Below are 21,535 nucleotides of genomic sequence, written 5' to 3' on the forward strand. Positions count from 1 at the left end.
GGAGTTGGATGGTCTGCACGGTCCCCACACCCATCGCAGAATGTCCAGCGAGCACAGAGCACAGGGAAGCTTCACACACGACTCACTGGCAAAGACTTCACGATCTGTTTGGGTGGACAAAATAGCGCGCATGAAAACGCAGAGCAACCAAAGCTGCATCCAATCACGCTCCCATGTGCGTCCCAGATGCGGCCCCAGGAAGAAAACAAGTGTTTGCGGAATTTGGCATCCAAGGCCCTCAGTCGGGCTGTAGTCTCACTCCACCCCACTTTCTCTTCAGGCACTCCCACCCCCAGCCCTCAAAGTCCACCAGGCAGCGCCCAAGGGTGGGCCCCGGGCTCCTGCCCCGGCACCCTCCGACCCCACCAGCACCCGGCGGAGGGGACCGGGCAGGGCCGGCGGCGGAAGGCTGCGGCCGCGCGGCGAGGGGCGCGGGGCGCGGGGCGCGCGGCGGCAGGGTCGGGGCCAGGGGCGGGGAGGCGCCGGCGCAGCCAATCCCGGGGCCGCCCCCTCCCCGGCCGCCGCGAGCCGAGCCCGGGCGGGGGAGCCAGGCGGCGGCGGCGGCGGCGGCGGCGACGGAGGCTGCCGTGGGGAGGGATGGAGAGGGGCGGGGGGAGCGGAGCCGAGCGGAGACAGCCGCGGCGCTGCAGAGCGGCTGGGGCGGCGGCGCGGCTCCCGGCGCTCCCCCCGGCGCGCGCCCCGAGTCGGTGAGGGCCCGGCCCGGAGGCCCCCGGAGCCATGGGCTGCATCGGCTCGCGGACTGTGGGTGGGTACGCGGCGGGCGCGGGCGGCGGAGGCAGGCTCGGCCCGGGTCGCGGCGCGCCCCCTCCCCCACCCCTGCCCTCGCCCCTCGGGCACCGCTGCCCGCGCCCGCCCGGCCCTGCCTCGCGCCTCCACTTTCCCTCCATCCGCTCGCGGTCCCTCCATTCCCCGTCCTCCGGCTCGCCTCTGGCGCCTCCAGGGCTTCCGTCCCTGCCGGCTCTTTCCCCGCTCCCGTCGCCTTCCCGCAGGCGCGGTCCCTCTCCATCGTCTCTCCCTCAGCTCCCTCCGCTCCCCCGGCGCTCTGCCCTACTCTCGGTCCCCTCACCCCTCCGCCTCCAGGCCGTGGCCTCCACTCCGCGGCCCCCCGCGCCTCCTGGCCCCGCGGCCTCGGGAGCGGCCCCCTCCCAGGAGCCCCGCGCCGGGTCTCGGCCCCGATGTCTTCCGCACGCCCCCCGCCCCGCCAACCTCCATCCGGCTCGGGTGATTTGCCCCCAACCCTCCTGGTTGCCTTTCCCCGCCGCTCCTGCCTCCCCCGATTTGCTTTGTTCACGTGCATTTTCCCTGTGGGGCGGGGGCGGGAAGAGCCTGGTGCCTGGGGAGGGAACGGGTTCCGCGCCCGCAGGGAACCGGGCTGCGCCGGGGTGGAGCGGGGAGCGGGTGGACACCGAGGAGGCTGGGGTTTGGAGCTGCGAGAGGGTCGGAGCCGCTTCTCGGAAGGGTGGGGCCGGCGCCGCCGAGGAACCGGGGACCCGCCTGCACCTGTCAGCGGGGGCCGGCGGGGCGGGGCCGACTCTTTATTTACCTTTGACTGAGGGAGGTGGAAGGCGCCTCCTAACCCGTCCCTTCTTCAGCCTCTGACTTACTACGCCTCCCGATCTCCCACCCCAGACACCCACTCCGCTCTAACGTTCAACAAATTAGTCCGGCCCGCTCCCAAACCCCCAATTTTTCCCTTTCCAACTCCCAGTCCTCCCGCCTACACGCCCCAGTGAGTGACCTCAGGCTGAGAGAATAATTCGTATTATTATTACAAACAAACTCACTCTCCGGAAGCCTGATTTCTCTGAGACCAGATTTATTTCCATGGAGACCCCCCTCCTCCTCTGCTTTCACCCCTTCTCCTCAGTTCCCCTTCCCTCCCCCTCCCTGCCCCCCAAGGCTCTGACTCAGCTCTCCCTCTTCCTCAAAGGCCACCTTCCCTCCCTCCCCTCTCTCCCACTCTGCCCTCCGCCATCTCCCTTCTCCTCAGAGATGGTTCTCTGCCTGCCCCATTCCTGCTACGTGCAGATGTCCATATTTTGTATCCCAGTCGCAGCCCCTGGCCTGACCCATCTCAGCATCCCCCAGGGCCCCCAAGGGAGAGCTGGCCAGCTTGACAGGAGTCCTACCTCCCCCATCCCATTAACTCCGTCAGAGATGTCATGGCATGCCCCATGCCTCCTCGTGTCCAAGACCCCATTCAGTGCATCCTTTCCAAGAAGGGATCTGTAACCCCAAACTGAGTCACAAAACTTCTGTATGTAAAGATCCCTAAGAGCGAATGGTTCAGACAGCCATTTGATGCTTGAGTCCCTCAGCAACTATCCAAGAAGTTCTTGCCCCTAATGCCACCCTGCATTAGGGCTGTGGGGTTCACGTGCCTCTTAGATTCCCTGCTAGCTCGCAAACCCATCTACTCCGCCCATGTCTTCGGTCCTCTTGAACTTAGCTTGACTTCCTATTCTTTTAATACCTATTTTGCAAAGTCCACTTGTCTCCTTCTACTTTCCTGTCCCTCCCCTTGAATCTGTCACCTGCCTCCCACCAGTGCAGTAGTGTCTTGATCTCACCCTTCACTCTTTCTGCTCTCACTGCTTCTCAGGGAACACACTTGAGTCCTTGTCACTCGGCCTTTATGTCCACAAGTTCAACAGCTTTTATGGAGGTCTTCCCTTGAGGGAAGATACATTTCTCCCCACCCCACCCAAATAATAAAGCCTAGGCAAGAAACATTCCCTTAAAGTTCTGCTCTTTTTTTGTACACTGAAATTGGTGAAAAAGCCCAGATCCCATATAGAAACTGTCAAAGATTGCTCAGGATAGAATGGAGGATTGTTTTCCTACTAAAATCCAACCTCTGATTCTTCCCACTCTATGTAAACAACAACAATAAATAAGGCCATGAAACACTTTTTCTGAGTGTGCTATTCTTGGTTGAGCTAAAACTGAATGTTTTGGCTCAGCATTATTATTTGTCTCACCAAAAATTTGGGGACACTAGGAGATGGGAATTCAGAAGAAAGCATGATGGTTGTTGAGAAGGGCTGGGTTGTGGAGGCCAGTCTGCGGCCTCAGCATTCTGTGGGAAAGGACCGAGGAGGGACCCAGGGGGCGAGAGTAAGCACCTAACCTTCTGGTCCCTTCAGGGAACGAGGTGATTGCAGTGGACTGGAAGGGCCTGAAGGATGTGGACCAAATCAACATGGACAGCACCAGCTCACTGCATGGGAGCAGCCTCCATCGGCCTTCTACTGAGGTGAGGCCTCCATGCTTAGCTGTCCCCTTTGCCAGAGACCCCAAGAACTGCCATGAACAAAGCCCCCAAGTATCTAGCTGCCTGATCTTTGAATTCTCTTCCCACATTTCATGGCAACACCCCAAACACTCCTGCAGACTGACACTTTGACAGAACATTTTTCCCGCTTTCCTGAAAATACATGCCAGCCATTCCACGCTGAGATCCTCCTCCCCCAGGCTAGTCTCAGGAAAGCTGGCCTCACTGCATACTTCTGACATCCCTGTGGGGAACGTGGGGCCACCCGTACCCCTGGAAGTGCCTGCAGTGCCATTCCCTTTCTTCTCTCCTACAGCAAACGCGAACTGATTTCTCCTGGGACGGCATCAATGTGAGTGCCCCTGCGCCCGGCCTTTCCCAGTCCACACTGACCCCTCCCTCTCCTGTATAGTCTCCCTTAGGCCCCCAGAGGACACTGCTGCCTAATTCCAGCAGGCACTATGGGCCTCCCATGCTCCACCATGATTGGCGTGATTGGCGTATATACTTCCTTGGGACTCTAGGATATGTGACCTGCCTCAGTGCATATTACTGTTAGAAGCCACGAGCCCTTCTCCGCATGTGGACAGCCCTATACCTTCTTGTCCTTCTGCTCCTCCCCCTACGTTCCCTTTGCAGCTCTCCATGGAGGACACGACTTCCATCCTTCCGAAGCTTAAACGGAACTCTAACGCCTACGGCATTGGGGCCCTGGCCAAGTCATCTTTCTCAGGTGAGACTCCCGACCTGGGGGTGCATCCAGACAGGGTAATCCACGCAAGCCCCTGGCCTATGCCTCCTTGCCCCTTCAGGCTTGAAAAGGACCCACATCCCCACACCCTTGAGTTATCTGTTCTTTCTTTTGGGCTTCCTCATCCTCCTCCTTGAGGCTGTCCCTCTGATATTGAGTCCCATGAGATACTTGCCCCTGGGGATGGCGTCCTATGGCCAGGGACAGGGCTGGTGGGGCAAGGTCTAATTGTGTGATATTCTGGACGATGTGGAAAATGTCTGGCTCCTTAGGGATCTCAAGAAGCATGAAGGACCATGTGACAAAGCCCACAGCCATGGGGCAAGGCCGGGTGGCCCACATGATTGAGTGGCAGGGCTGGGGGAAGGCCCCGACCATTCAGCCGCAACACAGCCACGAGGCTGTTCGCAGGGATACGGACGCCTACTCCGACCTCAGCGATGGCGAGAAGGAGGCACGGTTTTTAGCAGGTACTTGAACCCCGGGCCCTCAAGAGAGATGTTTTGGGATGGCCAGAGACTGACTGTCCAACCTGTTTCCCTGGGGCAGGATTGGCCCCATCCATATGCTGACCACAGGCTTCCATTTCCCAATGGCTCTGATTGCAAGTGTTTTGACTGAATGCTGAGAAGGACCTTCAAACATGTTTTTATTATAATCATAGAAATGAGGAGAATGATAAGGGATTTGAGTCCCCTTGTCCTAAAGCTCTCTCTCCTGCATTGGGGGCCTACCCCATGACTCCCCTAGAGAGAGAAATGTAGGAGCATTGGGCTTCAAAGTCTCTGCTTCTACTCATATTTCTAGAAGTGAAAGAAGGTGAGGCCTTGGGGATCTCTTCCAGCCTTAGCCTGTCGGCATCTGGTGTCAGAAATTCACTTACTGGGCTCATTACTTGTGACAACCTCTGCATGCTCGGGGAACTAGACTAAGAGAGTGGTCTACAGAAGAGGTTTAGTTTGAGGAAAGCAGTGTAGGTTCCATTGCAGACATGTCCTTTACCTATAAGGGTGGCTGAGAGCTCTCATGGCAGGTCTGATACCTACAAAGAAGGATGGGTCTGGCAGGAAAAGCAAGAATTCATGGGTGGTGGAGATAGCAGTGGGGAGGGCGATGGACAGGGAGGGGTAGGGAGGTAGGCCAGTAGCAACACAAGCTTGAACTGACTCATGACTTGAACTAGAATAGGGCCCCCCAAGTGCACCCATCCCCACTCTTATGCCCTTCTTCCTCCCTCCAATTCCTTGAACTTTTGGTTTTGTAACACTATGGACCCCCATTGCCTGGACATGCCTTTGGGGACTCTCTGTTGTTCTTGAAATTTACCAGTTAGCTTCTGCTCTCAACCATCTATTACTAGGATCGATTCCTAAAAACCTCCAAAGACAAACTTTTGGAAACCCCTAACTTTAATCCCTTAGGATAGCTCACCAGAAGACCCCAATTCTTTCCCCTAGTAATCCTAACTCTGACCTTCTGGGAAGTCGCCATAGTCTCACCTTGTTTCAGGGCATATACAAAGACTGTGCTGTTCAGTACGGTAGCCACTAGCCACTTGTGGCTACTGAGAGCCTGAAGTGTGGCTAGTCTGCATGGAGATGTGCTGTACATGTAAAATACCGACTGGATTTCAGACTTCGTATAAATAAAAGAACATAAAATATCTCAATAGTTTTTATACTGATATGTTGAAATGATCATCTTTTGTACATACAGAGCCACACAGGATGTAAGATTTATTGTTAAAGTTAGTTTCACTCGTTTCTTTTTCATTTTCTTAAAAGTGGCTGCTGTGAAGTTTAAAATGAAACGAGTGGCTTGCATTCTGATTCTCCCGAGCTTCGGTGCACTAGGGTGTCTCTGCCCCCTTTGCATGTGTCTACGGGTTCCCTGAGGGATCTTGTGGTGACTGCACTTCTTCTCCCAGGGGTCATGGAACAGTTTGCTATTTCCGAGGCCACGCTCATGGCCTGGTCTTCCATGGATGGTGAGGACATGAGTGTCAACTCCACCCAGGAGCCACTGGGCTGCAACTACAGTGACAACTACCAGGAGTTGATGGAGAGTCAGGGTGAGAGATGGTTCCAGAACCCAACCCCTGGGGCCTGAGAGGCTCCCCAGCTTCTGGGCTACTCCATCTGCCTGTCAAGTCTTCCCTGCTGGTCTCGACTCTCCCACTGTCCTCCCACTGTCTGCACCCTCTGCTTTACCCTCAGTCCTGTGTTGTCACTACCGCCTCCGATGTTCTGTGGCCCCTCCGACCTTCCTGATTCTCTTTACAGATGCCCTAGCTCAAGCCCCCATGGATGGCTGGCCTCACTCCTATGTGTCCCAGGGCATGTACTGTCTGGGGTCGTCAGATGCCTGGGAAGCCAGTGACCAGTCCCTCATTGCCTCTCCAGCCACAGGATCCTACCTCGGCCCTGCATTTGATGACTCACAACCCAGCCTGCATGACATGGGGCCTGTCCACCCTGCTTCAGGATACTCTGCCCAAGAGCCTCCACCTTTGCTGGGGGCAGACACTGACTGGGGACAAGGGGTGGAAAGGGTGGACCTGGCTAGGGGTCCTGCCGAGGAGGAGAAGAGGCCACTGGCCCCTGAGGAGGAAGAGGATGCAGGATGCCGGGACCTGGAGTCACTTTCCCCACGAGAAGACCCTGAGGTGTCCACTGCTCTCAGCAGGAAGGTGTCTGATGTCACATCTTCAGGTGTGCAGTCCTTTGATGAGGAGGAGGGTGAGGCCAACAACTAGCTTCTTCCCACACCACTCCCACCTGAGGGGCATGGCTGCAACCCAGACCCTCCCTGGCCCCAGCAGCACAGCTGAGATCCGGGCAGAAGACCTTGGGAGCCCGGAGCTTCCAGCCCTCGCCTGGAAAGTGGAGGACCCACGGGGGTTGTATCCAGGCTTCTGCTCTAGAAATCACAGGCCCGGGAACTGAGACCCAGGCAACTAGATGGCTGTGAACCTGGCGTGGTGGGGAGAGAAGAGCTGTGACTGGGGCCTTCTGGCTCTGCCTATGTGCAGCCCAGAGACAGGGGTGCAAGTGGCCATGCTGGAGGCTGGATCTCAGTTCTTCACTCCCTGATTCCGTCTTCCAGGAGCCTTGGCTGTGCTGTCTGAATGCCTCCTTTCTCCATTTCACTCTTGCTGTTCCCGACTCTGTGTTTCCTCTGGCAGTGGCCCCAGCTCATTCCCACTGTGAGGAGCAGACCTCATGGCTCGGCGGGCACAGGGGAGTGGCCTGAAGGACATGTCTGTGTCCAGGGTGGACAGTCTGCCCTCTGTGGGTAATTTGGCTTCTGAGATCAGAAGCCAGGGAGGAGGTGGACGTGGCAGCTGGGATTTACAGGAGGTACAAGTGTGATTCTTTATCTCAAGGCCTGCCTAGAGTCAAGAGGGTCACTGATGAGATCAAGTACAAACACGGTGGCTTATTCTAGGATCTTGAATGTCCCGTGGTTGAAAGGAGGGTTCTAAGATATGGGAAAAGACCCAGCTGGGGTTGGCTGCTTCAACTCTGGCTTCCCTTCCTACCTTCCTCCACCCCCTGTTCTGGGATCCTGGCCCTGAGGAGGGTAAGGGACACCAGATATACTAACACAGGATATAGGTGTCCTGGCTGGTAGGGAGCATGAGGGCCGGGTCTCCTCCCACCTGCCCTAATTCTCTGGAGCTGTTTACACTTTTCTCTTTGCCTTTTCTACGTTTTTATAACTTTGTGGGGACTCAGGGTCGAGCAGGGCAGAGGGAGGAGTCTGGTGCTGCTGCTGCTTCACGGGACTGGGCTGGTGGTTGCAGACCAAGGTGGGCACTGATTCCTTCTGCCCCTTTGTCAGCTCCTCCCCAAACTCCTGAGAAGGCCTCCCAGGTGTCCTCCCTCCCTCCCTGGGCTGCCTGAGGAGGAAGAAGGGAGAATCAGTGCATCCTTCCTTCCAGGATGGGTTTGCAATGGGGCACACGCTCACCCTGGGCCCCCAGTTTCCACTCTGGTTTGGAAGGTGGGGACATGGAGCAGCAAGTCAGCCCAGTACTTCTGGAGGGTGTGTGAAGACAAGGTCCAGAGTGAACTGGGAAGTGAAGTATCAGGGCAGAGCGAAGCTGGGGAGAATGGACCCCTCCCACTGCAGTGGTGACCCAGTCCTGGCTCACGGCAGAGGTGAAATTCTGGTGGAGCAGAAGCCTCAGGCTTGGAGCCTGCTCCTGTTTCCCTTTCCTTGTGCTCCTAAGGACCCAGTTCAAGGCCTGCGTCATATCACACTCTGCCAGGGGTCCTACTACTTGATCCTCTGCTGGGACAGGAGCACAAGCTACCCATCCTCCCCACAGGTCCGACTTCGGTGGCTTTGGAGTGAAAAGGTCAAGAGTTGGGGTGCTTCTGTCCATCCACCACCCTGTCCTCCACCACTTTCCAACCCTCATGCACATGTGCTCCTGAAGTGCAGCCAGGGGAGGGGGAGACTGGCTGTCCTGAAGTTGGTTCTTAGCAGAAATGAGAGTAGGCATGGTGAGCCACGGTATAGGACTGCTCACTGACTTCATCTACTGCTGGCCGAATGGGAGAAATACCTCTTGTGTTTGCTAATGCGTCCTGACTCGGCGTACCAGGGCCTCACGCCTATGAGGTCTGGGGAGGGTTAGCTTGCCCGCCCCAGCAGCTGTCCTGGCCTGCCTCCTGGCCAGGTGGCTGAGGTTCGCATGCTCAGGCGACTCTCCCTCGCGAGGCCGTTTCCTTGCCTTATCCGACCCACTCTGTCAGTGCATCGCCTTCTCCTCTCTGTCTCATCCCCCAGCGCCCTGCATTCTTCCCTCAGCTCATGGTGAACGTCCAGTCCTGGAAGTGGGTTCATTCAGTACAGTTCTTTTTGCTCAGGGCCCTGAGAAATTGGGATGGGTAAACTAAAGCAGCTTTCTTTCCTCCCTCCCTTTCCCATGAAGCCAAATGGTCCCTGATGGAAGGTGTCTAAAGAGTTGAAGGAACTGGTAGGGTTCACACTGGGTGACTGGGGCGTGGTGTCCCCCTGGGTGCTGCCAATCACAGCAGAGCCAGGAGGTTCTGCCTTTAGCTAGGCGCTGCACCCCTTGGAGAGGGAGACCTGAGGAGCTAGCCCGGGACCACTCTGGACTCTTCTGGAGGGAGGGACTGCCTCTTGGTGCTGGGGGCAGGGTGCATGGGGGTTTGCTTCTAGCCTATTTTAAGGGGGAGGGGTGGGGCATGTGCAGGAAAAGGCTGGGGGGTGGGGAAGGGTCGCTTTTCCTTTGGGGTTAAAGGCTGTGCGGCACGTTTTCCAGCAGCTCTGGGGCAGGGCTGTTTTTATATTCTTGTGAATGGAATTGCTCTTGCTAAATGATTTTTTTTTAGGGGGGGTGCACTTTCATTTTCAACTGAATTTATTAAATGAAAATCGGAACCTTCCATTCTCCCCCTTCCATTGTCCCCTCCACCCCCACCCCACCTCCCTTCTTATCCTCTTCCAAGGAGGAGATCTTGGGGTGGATTCATTATCTTACTCTTGCGCCCACCATACATCCCACGTGTTCCAGGTCTGAGACATCTCCATTTTCATGGCCAGTCTTAGCATGTTTTCTTAATGTGACCTTCTCACCCAGGCCCAAGAGAGATTCTATGACATATATTACAGAGAGAATTCTATATAAATATATAAATATTATAGATTATATACACACGGGCACGGGCTTGGATGCCCACTGCCAAACCCCTACCCAGGCTCAGCGTCTGCCCTTGGCCTGGGGAGGTGGAGGAACACCGTGATGCTGGAGAAGGCCAGAGGCTGTGTTCAATGACACTAAACAGACTGTGGTGGTATCCTCTGACTTCAAGTGTCTTATTTGGGGGATGGAAGAGACTGGGCACAGGGGAGGGGCAGGAGGAGAATGCTGGGAGAGGACACACCTGCAGAACTAAATAAGGCAGACAGGGAGGGGGAGGGCACGGAGCCATGCCCTGGGGTGTGGAGCGGAGGTTCTGGATGCTCTGCACACCTGGCCTCTCTTTTTCAGGAAGGCAGGCTAAGGCGTGCTCTGCAGCCACATAAGATAAGGATTGACTGCCCCAAAGGTGGGAAGCACCAAAATGGCTTGCCATCTTCAGAGTGCCCCTCAATTCCCCACCCCTAGAAGAATCCAAGGAGCTGGTCCAAGGGGCAGGGGTGTCAAAGAGACCCTGGCCTTGGTTCTCAGCAGAGATGACCGTGTCAGGACAGGTCAATCACTAGAGTGGTAAGGGAAAATGGCTTTTGTAGGGGGTAACCTGGCAACCGGGGGCAACAAGGAAATGGGGCCTTCTGCTAGGGGAGCCAGACAATACCATGGAGCCATGGCTGCTGGCAGCAAGACACTGCCCCTTTCATGTGGACCCTTTAGCAACCTTTTCTTTTCCAGGCATCTTCCCCTGATGGTCTTTTTGTCCATAACTCACCGCTTGCAGCAGGGGACAGAGGAGGGGGAATGTAGTTGGCTTTTTCTGCCTTAGCAGTGGCCCCAGAGACGGGCAGTGGCAGAGAGGATAGGACCTGGGGGCACGTTGTGGGGGAGCAGATGTGTGTAAGCTGGGGCTTCCAGTCTGGAGACACACTCTGGGGCAGTGAGTCCATAAGGCCAGGAGGTGGTCCCATCTCCCCCTCCAGTATGGCCACCGTCCTTCTGGGCCATCCCTTACTCCCCGACTGTGGAAACAAAAGGATAGACAGGCAAGACCAGGAAGGAGCTGGGGAAAATGCGCTGGGGAATTAGTGGGTGGTGAGGGGAGAAGGGACCCCCGTCCCTACAACAGGAAAACCCAGGAAGCCCCACGTAATATTAGGGCCCTTCATGGGGATTATAACCTCCTGCCTGGCAACAGGGGAGCGGTCTAAATAATTGACCCAAACTCTTCCCTACCCCAGTTCTGACTCCTCTTTTAAGAACATCGCTATCATTTTAAAATTTCTGGAAGGGGCAAAATACAGGCGTGGCCTTCAGGACACCCCTGCCCACACAGTCCACCCTCTGGTGTGGGCCTCGCAGCCCAGCCATCGCACAAGCGCCTGGAAGGTGGTCAAAGGATCAGTTCATCCTCCTCCTCCTCGTCAGTGGATCGCAGGCTGGGGCCCTGCAAGATGTCAGCCAGCTCCTCTTCTGGTCCTGGGCTCTCCACCAGCTCCAGCTCCTCTAGCTCACCCTCTGCTTTGGCTAGGGCCAGGGGGCGAGGGGGCTCTGGGGACGGGGGTGGCACAGGAGTCTCTGGGGAGGCAGGAGCCACACCCCCAGCTCCAAGGACCCCAGCTCCATCCTCGGGCAGGCTCCAGCCCTCTGTGGGAGGGGGCGGTCCCCCAGGGCTCTTTCGAGTTGAAGTTGTGTTCCGGAAGCTGGCAAGGGGAGGGCGGAGCTGCACCCCAGATTTGGTGTGGCCTTCGATGGCCTTCTGTAGCTGGGGAGGAGTGGGAGAGGGAAAGAGGGACCAAGCAAGAGAGAGAGATATGAGGGCCATGGGGGAGAAACGGGTGAGAACAGACACAAAAGGAAACAGTAGTGGGAAAGGAACAGAGGGAGAGGAAATGGAGAAGAGCAGGGAGGGACAACAGGGAACAAGGACAAAGACCAGGAGGAGACAGCAGGTGAGGCACAGCTCTGCACGTGCAGCAGCAGTGGCTCTCCAGGTCCCCTGACTCGGGCCCTCTGCTGACCCTTCCCTCCTAGCGAGCGCCTTGGTCCCCGCCCTCCCTCCCCACCGCACACTCCTGTGACTCATGCCATGGGTGGAAGGTCACTTGGGTCTCACCTGGCCTGGAGAGTCCTGCCCCCTTTGGGACTGTAGCATAACAGGCTTTGCATCTCTACCTCCCACTGACTGTCCCCCCACCTCCTCCAATCTCTGAGTGAGAAATGGGAAAACTGGAGGGATTCCCAGACTGTCCCTTCCCCACTTGTACCCCTCTGTCCTGTGCCCATCTGCCCTCCTGCTGCTCAAGGGGGACCCATCGTCTATTACCTCCTCCAGTGCCAGGACACCCCTGAGCTTTCCCATGCTGGTCACGTAAGCAAGATGGAGGCCAAGAAGGGAGAAGAGCGTGTGAGTCTGCGTGGGGAGAGACAGGTCAGTGCACCCGGCACCGGTTGTCCTCCCCCAGCCCTGAGCAGCCCGCAAGGCCTTGCCTTGTGCAGGGTCGTCTGCTCCACCAACTGGAAGGGAGACTGATCTATACAGCAGCAATCGAAGCAGACGGGCTGGCTCAGCTGCTCCTGCTCCCAGGCCTCAATCTGTCAGGCAGAGCAGGAACGTCACCAGTATCATGGAGGCCCAGCTTAGACCCAAACTAGCCTCCTTGTCCCTGTCCAAAACCCTGAAACACGCACGAATCACTGTTGACCAGCTGGTCAGCAGGGCCTCCTTGTTCTCAGAGGACAGTGCCTCTCTCTCCTCTCTCATCAGGCCTTAAACCCACCCTCCACCTTCCAATACCCAGAACAGGGCTCTTCTTTCAGTCTCCCAAACCTTCCCCCCTGGGCCCCCAAATACTGACTTCTGACCTACATTTCCAGCCTTATTTCCACTATTCCTATGGACCCACTGCCCCAATCAAACCCAACTGCTTTCTGTCCTTCAAATGCGCCTTCTGCTGTTCCACGCCTGGATTTCCTGTGTTGACCCTCTCCCCACCTGTGAGTCATTCCTGACTCTCCTGGTCAGACATGCTTTCCCTGTTTTTCATGGAACTCTGTGAGTCTTTCCTTTCCAGAAATGGCACTGGTCATGTTCACCCTTGCCTGGCATTTGTCTTACCTCTGCCTACTAGACATGTGCTCTTAACAATGTTACACGTAATGACTGCTGTACATATGAAGAAATTAGCATAGCAACCTCTGATGAAGTCCATCGCACTGAATTTTTGTTGAATTTGAGCAGACTGGCATCCCACGGCACTTAGGTAACTTGAGGAAAGCTGGTTTCAGTTTGTTAGTTTTTGATTTTGGTCTATGACAGAATCATTGAGGCACAAAGGCCAGTGATATATTTTTTTTTTAAACTGGGGATCAAACGCAGGGCTTGTGGATGCTAGGCAAAAACTCTACCTCTGAGCTACATCCTAGGCCCTTTTTATTTTTTCTTTTGGGTCTGGCTAAATTGTTCAGGCTAGCCTCAGATTTGAAATACTCCTGCCTTGGTCTCCCAAGGCGAGGTTACAGGCGTTCACACCCAGCTTCAGCTATCCTCTTGACGTTAGACAAACACATTGGAACCTCCAAGATTACAAACAAGCCATTATGTCGTAAATGGACCTAAGAGTTTCTAAAATTTTTCTGCAGTCTGTACTCTCTGAGTGATATAGTACTTTATCTACTTATTTCCCTATTTGTCCAAATCTATACCTCTAAGCTTCAGAGAAAACCAAAAAAGGCTGTCACCACATTCGAGGGTCTGGTGTGTGGTCCAGGCTCCCTCCATCTGTCCTTTCCTGAGGCTTCTGGGGAGTGATAGTCACGCCTCCTCCTAACTCAATCTCCTGACTAAAGGTTCCCACAAGGCTAAACCAACCCTCAGCACAGGGTGGACAAGCACTTAGCAGGAATGCTGCGGACAGAATGTATTACAGGATGGGTTGAGTGGATCCTGTCCTCTTCTTGATCATTTCTGGCCTGCTCAGCTTTCTTGTCTGCCTTTCCAGCAGCAGCAACATATCCATTTCCTCCGTGCCGAGCATTATTGTAATTGCTTTGCATGTCTTAGCTCATTGAATTCTCCCCAACAACCCTATCTTCATCTTCATTTTGCAGATGAGGAAGCAGCAGTACACAATGTCCAAGATGGGTGTAGCCAGAATTCTAGAAATGTGTGCTGACCATGTTAAAGCCCCTGTTTCTGTCCAAAGGGAGGAGGATGGTGCTGTAGGGCCTTGCAAAAAGCTCAGCACCAGTTAAAAACCAGAGCTCTAACCGTGTGTACTCTAACAGAATATGCAGAATTACTGGGACTTTGGGTGAATTCTTATCATATTGAATTCTTTCCATAATTCCCATAAGTTCGCTCATATTTTTTTGTCAATATCGGCATCTTGATATTGTCAAGATTGTCATCTGATCTGATTTGATTTGAAAAATGTGTTCAAAATATCCTGAATTTTTACCTTATTTTTCCAAAATACCTCATTGGTCACATGGGAGTTGGTAGCTCCTTAAAATTTTCCTTGGGAAAGACAAGCTAGAATTATATGATCTATCTTCTTTTTATGTCTGGCTGAACTTTATTTCCAACAGTCATTAAAAAGCCACATTGATCAATTAGCTATTTATTTATTTATTTATTTATTTATTTATTTATTTATTTATTGTGATACTGGGAATTGAACCCAGGGGCACTTTACTACTGAGCTACATCCTTGGTTCTTTTGTTCACTAAGTTGCTGATGTTAGCCTCAAACGTGTGATCCTTCTGCCTCAGCCTACCAGGTCACTGGGATTACAGGCATGAGCCACCACACCAACCTCTGGTTTTTGCTTTTTGGTGCAATAAAAGCATATGTATTTATATTATTGACTTCAGCAACTTAACTAAGTACTCCCAGAGTGCAGTTGTGGCCCATCTGATTCCTGTTTGTGACACAAAGAAGGATTCTTCTCTTGCCTCTGGGATCATCTATCTGACTTTTCCTAAGTCATGTATCACCAGGGCATGTGTTTGGAGAGGTGGCAGGGGAGAAAGGGAAGGTCTCTTTTCTTTCTTCCTATCCACTCACAACCTCTTCCTGTGAACCTGTAGTACTTCTGATCTGCAGCACATATTTATTCTGGATATCCAATGAGATGTATCCACTGTGGTCCTTTGTCAGCTACACACTTTAAAAGCTCTGCCTCTCCAGGCTTTGCAGCCAGCCTGCATTCTCTTTTGATACATGGAATAGTTGCTAATGGTTTTTCTTTCCTCTCCTCTACAACCCCTGGGGCCTCTTCTGATTGGGTTCCCAACCACTGTTCCACATTCTGTTCACGCCTCACAACCAAGCACAGCCAGTATTTGGGTTTTCTACGGTGAAGTTGGTAACTGCCTCTTTAGGAGATAGGCACCTGTCCCCACAAAGCACCATCAGCATGATTTGTCTTCTATTTGTAGGTCCCAGACTCACTGCCTGACAGCCTCAGGGCCTGATGGGCCAGCACAGTATCCACCACCAGGGTGGATTTCTCCATGATAGCTTTGATGCTCTTCTTCCCTACCCCTGAGGTTAGTGCTGTGCCCTAGTGCCATTTTACTTCAGGTAAGTCCCACCCTTCCTGAAGGGCCTCTGCCTGGCCTGGAAAGCCCCTCAACTTCAGAAGAGCCAAGGCGCATTTCCTATCAGCATGGTCCCATTTTCCCACGGGGCGCAGAACTTTCCTCTTCTGTGATGATTCTGTCCCTCAGAGAACACTGTTGGGCCCGGTCACCTGCTCCCTGCTCTCCATAATCATACCTTACTCCCACTTCTCTAAACCCTTCCGTGTCTAGACTTGTGTTTTATCCTTACAATAACATAATGAAAAAAGTAGGAAAAAAATGGCAAAAAAAATTGTCCACTGGACAGAATAATCTACCCCAGGTTGCAGTTTCTCTTACTTACCTCTTCAGGTGACATGTTATCCACTAACTCCATCGGATCCTGGAGAAGAAAGACACGAGACAGGTCTTTCCCTTTCCGTCTCACACTAGCTATGGTTTCCAATGAAGCAGTAGTCGCCTCTCCCTGGCCAAGGCCACAGAAGCCTTCTTTCCAAGCCATCCCTGCAGGCATCTCTGCTCCCCTGACTAAGGACCATGATTTCCCACTTCTTAAAGACAAGCTCCCTTTTCCCTAGGCCCTCTGAGCACATCTCCTGTCACCTGGGTTGTTTTCTTCTTTGCAGGGCGAGCTCTGCCCAGCATGCAGCGCAGCAGGCAATGGAAGATGGAGCATCTTTGACCTGAAAAGAGTGGTGCACAGATGGAAGAAACGGCTAGGGACTACCTGCTGAGTGGTCCCTGACCCTTTCTCACCAAAGGACTGCACATCCCAGGCGCTTCACTTCTGTAGACACCTCTTTTCCTCCTCTGTCCCCACTCCCTGGGACAGTAATATGGAGAATTGGGCACTAAGAGCCCCCTCTCACCATCACCAGCCTCACACCCTCTCAGAGGGGTAGGCCTTAGGTGGTGAGCCCAGACTCGACCCAATGCCTGAGCTGGGGGGTCTGCTAGGAGGTCTTCACCTGCAGGCTCAGGGGCTTCCGGTGGTTGTTTGTGGCTGGGCAGGGGCCCATTGGGCTCTTCCGGGGAGGATGGAGCAGCAGGAAGAGGATGAAAAGGAGGAGGCAGCTGAAAGAAAGAGAAAATTCTCAGCACCTGAGAAGAGCTCTCCCTGACTTTCCCGTGGGTGTCCTGGGAAATCTAACTCTCTTCCTCCCGTGGCTCAGATTCCCACATCCCTTTGAATTCCCAGAGTCACCTACGACCTTATCTCCTTTAGGGACGGGACTCAGAGGACTGTCTCTTTGGCACCCAATCCAGAATTCTGCCTTTCTCAGTCATCCACCCACATTTGATCTCCCTCTCCTAGTTTCCCTGCACCTGTCATAGTCCAGCCCAGCCATCGCCAAATGGTGGAGATGTCGCTGGCGACCCCTGCCGACAACTTTCTCTCCCTACGCCCCTCGGTCCGGCTGCCCGGGCCCTTCCAGGCTGCATCACCTCGTTCTTCCCGGAGAGGTCCTCGTCTTCATCCTCATCCACGAAGGCGAAGGACTCGGGCCGGCCCCCGGACAGCCCCTCCCCAGCCAGCCGCGCCTTGCCGTCGTAGGGCAGCTCCGACAGCTTCCGCGCCATGTCCTGGGCGGCTCGCAGCCTCCGCTCCGGACAAAGGTGGCGCTGCAGGAGGGACTGCAGCTCTGAGCGCTCCACGGAGCCCAGCAGGATCATCGAATCTGGGGGGAACCCACGCTCAGCCTGGGGGCCGTTCCGGACTGTGCTCCGACACCCGGCTCGACCGAGCCAGGGGCAGCCGAAACCCAGGGTCTGCTTCTTTCTCCAGTCCTCTTCCTAAAAACTCATTTCAAAAATCCTCCAAGGTTGACCTCACTCCATTCCTTCCATTTCACACATTTAGCACTTACGGACCCAATCGGTAGCACACTAACTGGTGCTAAATGTACTTATTTGGATGCTGCACTCATATAGTATGTTTGCGAATAGGGGAGCTTGGTATTAAAATGAACCAATCAAGGCTGTCCAAGTAGAATGAACGGTGAAAAGCCATTCGAACAGGGTATGACAGGCGCACACTTGGAAAGTAGTACAAGCAATGTAAGCATGTGTCTTCTACCCTGGAATAAGGGAAACCAGGACAGTGCCTTTCACGTTTGACAAGTCATCCCTTAAACTGGGTCCTTCTAGGACATAAACAAAATATGTACTTTTCCTGGGAAGGTCTGTACATGTTTCTAGAAATTCTGCTACAGTAATTAACATTTCCATTAAGGTTTAAGCCCCTGAAATCGTAGCAGTGTTACCAAGATAAATTGTACTAAGTTTCAGTCATTACAATGAAAATCCTGCACCTCACAGGCTGTACCTTGGCACCAATCAAGATTTATTGCTTTGGAAGATAATAGAATCTGTCTGAGCTTGGAGAAAATGTCTAAATTAAGAAATTTGGATACTATGATTATTTGAAATCAGAATTAACAATCTTAATGGCTCCACATAGCCCCACCTGATGTTTCTCTTTTGCACTAAATCAAACACTAAGAAGTATTTATTGAACATCCAGTAAATACTTAGAACAAGGCACTCTGTAAATACAGAAACTTTAGTTGCTACCTTTAAGAAACAGTGAGGAAGACAAGACATAAATATATAAGCCACGATATGATAACACAAGGCAGGACAAAGTACCAAATGTGGGCAAGAGGGATGGTGAAGGAAGAGAAATTGAAGTCACCATTTACTAAAGCCATTCATTCCTCCCTAGTTACATCTCTTCCTTAAGTCAAGCATTAAAGAACAGGGGTGATTTAGTTAAGTAGCAAAAGGATAGGATTCTCATTATTCATGTAGGACTGGAGATATAGCTCAGTTGGTAGAGTGCTTGCCTTGAAAGCACTAAGGCCCTGGGTTCAATCCCCAGCACCATAAAAAAAAAAAAAAAAAAAAAAAATCCTCATTATTTATGTATTTCCTATTTGTGAACTCACCTACTCAGTAAAGTATGTTTGTAACCCAAAACCCAAAATCAATATTAGAGGTGATTTTGCTGTAATTCACAGACATGTATAGAGTAACAAAATATTCAAGTTTCCCTATGCTCAAGTTCCCATCTGGGGTTGAAAAAAATAGTGTTCAGCTTTCTCCTATCAGCTCGAGTACCGTAAAAAGTCTTCTTTTCGCAGGTTTTTTAATGCCACAATTTTTGCATCTTTAAGCTTTGTGTTGGTGATTTTGCTGTTTAAAATGATCCCCAAGCATAACGCCATGGTCCTGAGGTGCTGTCTAGTGTTCCTGAGCACAAGGTGGCTGGGATATGCCTTCTGGAGAAAATATGTGTGTTAGGTAAACTTCATTCAGGAGTGACTACAGTGCTGTTTCCATAAGTTCAATGTTAATAAATCACAAACATCTATTAAGTAAAGTATCTTTAAAGAGGAATACATATAATACAAGGTTATATGCTGCCATCAGAGGCTCTAAGGAACCTATTGCTGTATTTCCCCTAGGGGCAATTGTTTAGTACAATGCTCACTAATTTTGTGTTCGTGATGACTGTACAGAACAGAAGTGCCTCCAGTAATAAGAAGCAACTGCATTTCTTTAATTGAGTTTTTAACTGTCTCCTTGTTGACTGCTGTGACTGTCTTTTCCTTCCTTTAGGAAGATCAAGTTCCCTAAGGTGTCCAGGCTGGGCCTCCCAGAGCAAGAGGGTGGCTCTAAAGGCAAGCCTGCTCCACAGTGCCTCCCCTGCCTCTGTACAAACCCAGTTTAGGTCACCAGCTCAGATTTTCTTTCCACTAACCTTTTGAATCAACCAGTGGTAAAGTCTTGACCGTGGTTGTCTGGAGCAGGTATCGCAATTCCCCGTATGTGCAAGAAGCTGAAACAAACTTCACGTCACGTACCATGATGTCTTCAACAAAGATTGTAAATTTGCTATGGAGGAAGAAAGCAGGGTGGTTAGCCCCACCACAGGCCTATGTCTTTGCTGTCCCTTCCATTCCTCCCTTGAGGTTTGCTCAGTCACTCACAGTATTTATTAGTACATGAAAACAGAAATAATTAAAACCAGTGCTTCCCAACATTGACCCTGATTTCCATCTCAACCTCATCCCCCTCATCAAATCTGAATTCTAGCTAGTGCCCCTGACCTGAGCTGGTTCCAACCAAGGTCAGGCAGGTAAGGTAGCTTCTTGACCTGGATGATGCTGTCATAGAGGGAGGGCTGCAGGCTCTGAGCCACCATGTTGGCCAAGATAACAGCTACCATCATGGGTAGGATGTGAGCAATCTGACCAGTTAACTCAAAGCAAATCACAGCTGTGGAAACTGTGTGGGACACGGCCCCCGTCAGCGCTGCTGCACCTAGAATGACAAGGGCAAGGTCAGTGGTTAGGGCTGCCATGGCGGGCACGGAGGGCACTTGGGGAGACGTGGGAATCACATGGAATGAGAGACAGCACCTTGACAGTGCTACCTTTCCCAAAATAACAATCTGTCCAGAGTAGGGGCTAGAACGCAGACCTGTCGGAAATTCACCCTTTAGATCTCATTCTGTAACCTTCAGTAAATCACAGAATCTTTGTGTGTGCCAAGATTTTAATTTATAAAGTGAAGACAGTGATGTCTTATCTATTCTTTGTTTTTGAAAGTCTGGATCATTTTATTTTTGAATTTTATTTATTTATTTATTTATTTATTTATTTATTTATTTATTTATTTATTTATCTGTGATACCTGGGGTGCTTTATCCCTGAGCTTTATTTCCAGCCCTTTTAAAATTTTGAACTTATGATCAGCCTCAAATTTTATATCCTCCTGCTTCAGCCTCCAGAGTCACTGGTATTTTAGGCATATGCCACTACACCAAGCTCCATAACTGGTTTTTAAAATACTCTGTTTCAGTGGCATAAGTCTGTACTCCCAGAAACTCTGGAGGTTGAGGCAGGAGGATCACAAGTCCAGGTTGGTCTCAGCAGCCTTGCAGATCCTTATCTCCAAATAAAATTAAAAGGGGGTGTGGCTAGGTGGTAGAGTGTCCCTGGGTTCAATCCCCAGTACTAGAAAAAAGAAATTTTTGTAATAAAATTATGATGGTATTTTACCTTGAACCTCAATTAAAGAGGGAATAGAGTGAAAACCCAAGAATCATTTTGTGGACTTGGAGCAATGAGACCTGATCAGATCCTGATTCTATGCCCTACCTCTACAGACAGAGTTGAATTTCCCTGTAATCCCAGGCTCTCACCTTAAATGATTTCTAAAGCTGTTGCAGATCCAAAATCTTACCATTCTATGAGTCTATCATGCTTATTTTTTGAGTTGTTTTCTCATTGATCCAAATAGTCCCTCATGCACTGACTATATTTTGTACTTCAAGTTAAGGGAGCTATCCTGTGGGAAAGTGTTGGGGATGGTATATGTGAAAATGAAACAAGCAAAAGTCACAAAGGGAAATACTGGGAGGAGTGACACTACTGGATGATGTGCCCAGCATACTTCAGAACACAACCATCACAGGACGGAGAGACTGGGAAATGTCCACCAGGGTGGATGGGGAGGGGCACCTGAGAGGCACAAAGAGAAAGAATAGGAATAGCTGGCTCTAAGGGACAAATGGATAAAGAAAACAAGGTATATGGACACAATGGAGTTTTATTCAGCCAAAAACAAAAACGAAATTATGTCATTTGTAGAAAATCAATGGGATTAGAGACCATTGTAGTAAGTGAAATAAGCCAAACTAGAAGGTCAAAGGTCATATGTTTTTCTCTCATATGTGGAAACTATTGAGGAAAAAGGAACAGAAAAGTGGAGGGGGAGACTCTCACAAAAACTGAAGGGAAATCAGTAAAATAGAGGAAAGGGACCAGGTGGAGGGAGAAGGGGAGAAGGAGGAAATGCTGAGGAAGGATATTGGCCACATTATATTGTTACATTGTGTGCATGCATGACCGCATAATAACAAATCCATCATTGTGTATAACTATAATGTACCAATCAAAAATACGGGAAAAAACAAAACAAAAAAAATAGTTGGCTCTAATTGTCAAAGGAAGACTTTGTAATGAGACCGTGATGGGGGAGTAGGGTACTATATGAGCCATAAAGCTGGTTAGGGCTTCTCCACCTGGGAAAGGACCGACCTAAGAAAGACATGGGATTTTGGAGAGGAGGGAAGGGTGGGACAAGGCGTGATGATCCTGGGGATTATATCAGTCACTTCATTAGTAATAGCACCATCCCAGAAGTCACTTCAGAACAAAGAAACTA

General features: G+C 51.8%; 2 protein-coding genes across 5 annotated transcripts in view; one reads left to right on the forward strand and one right to left on the reverse strand.

The window, feature by feature from the left end:
* The first annotated feature begins 504 nt into the window (after window positions 1-504).
* FAM131B (family with sequence similarity 131 member B) lies at window positions 505-9,245 on the forward strand. Of its 2 annotated transcripts, none has more exons than XM_079151792.1 (7): window positions 505-770; window positions 3,168-3,277; window positions 3,612-3,647; window positions 3,935-4,028; window positions 4,319-4,516; window positions 5,974-6,117; window positions 6,329-9,245. In XM_079151792.1, the coding sequence occupies exons 2-7, from the start codon at window positions 3,224-3,226 to the stop codon at window positions 6,799-6,801; spliced, it is 999 nt and encodes a 332-aa protein (XP_079007918.1). In that variant the 5' UTR covers window positions 505-770; window positions 3,168-3,223; the 3' UTR covers window positions 6,802-9,245. The 2 variants fall into 2 exon arrangements, with proteins under 2 accessions (XP_079007918.1, XP_079007917.1); XM_079151791.1 differs by having other exon boundaries at window positions 606-766.
* Window positions 9,246-9,418: 173 nt separating this feature from the next.
* The window catches only part of CLCN1 (chloride voltage-gated channel 1), a 31,595-nt gene continuing 19,478 nt past the window's right edge, over window positions 9,419-21,535 (reverse strand). For all 3 annotated transcript variants that reach the window (XM_079151095.1, XM_079151097.1, XM_079151096.1), the window contains 9 exons: window positions 19,414-19,627; window positions 19,065-19,198; window positions 16,748-16,980; window positions 16,270-16,375; window positions 15,905-15,984; window positions 15,645-15,683; window positions 12,205-12,309; window positions 12,041-12,127; window positions 9,419-11,479 (listed from right to left, as the gene is read on the reverse strand). In XM_079151095.1, coding sequence (XP_079007221.1) covers window positions 11,108-11,479; window positions 12,041-12,127; window positions 12,205-12,309; window positions 15,645-15,683; window positions 15,905-15,984; window positions 16,270-16,375; window positions 16,748-16,980; window positions 19,065-19,198; window positions 19,414-19,627 — 1,370 coding nt within the window. In that variant the 3' untranslated portion in view covers window positions 9,419-11,107. The remainder of the gene's footprint in view (window positions 11,480-12,040; window positions 12,128-12,204; window positions 12,310-15,644; window positions 15,684-15,904; window positions 15,985-16,269; window positions 16,376-16,747; window positions 16,981-19,064; window positions 19,199-19,413; window positions 19,628-21,535) is intronic.

Source organism: Sciurus vulgaris, assembly GCF_902686455.1.
Source record: "Sciurus vulgaris genome assembly, chromosome: 8".
In the NCBI taxonomy this organism is placed as follows: domain Eukaryota; kingdom Metazoa; phylum Chordata; class Mammalia; order Rodentia; family Sciuridae; genus Sciurus; species Sciurus vulgaris.

Coding starts and splice junctions, on each gene's coding strand:
- FAM131B (XM_079151791.1), top strand. CDS start 739: ATGGGCTGCATCGGCTCGCGGACTGTGG. Junction 4,029..4,318: donor GGCCAAGTCATCTTTCTCAG/GTGAGACTCCCG, acceptor CTGGCTCCTTAG/GGATCTCAAGAAGCATGAAG. Junction 4,517..5,973: donor GGAGGCACGGTTTTTAGCAG/GTACTTGAACCC, acceptor TTCTTCTCCCAG/GGGTCATGGAACAGTTTGCT.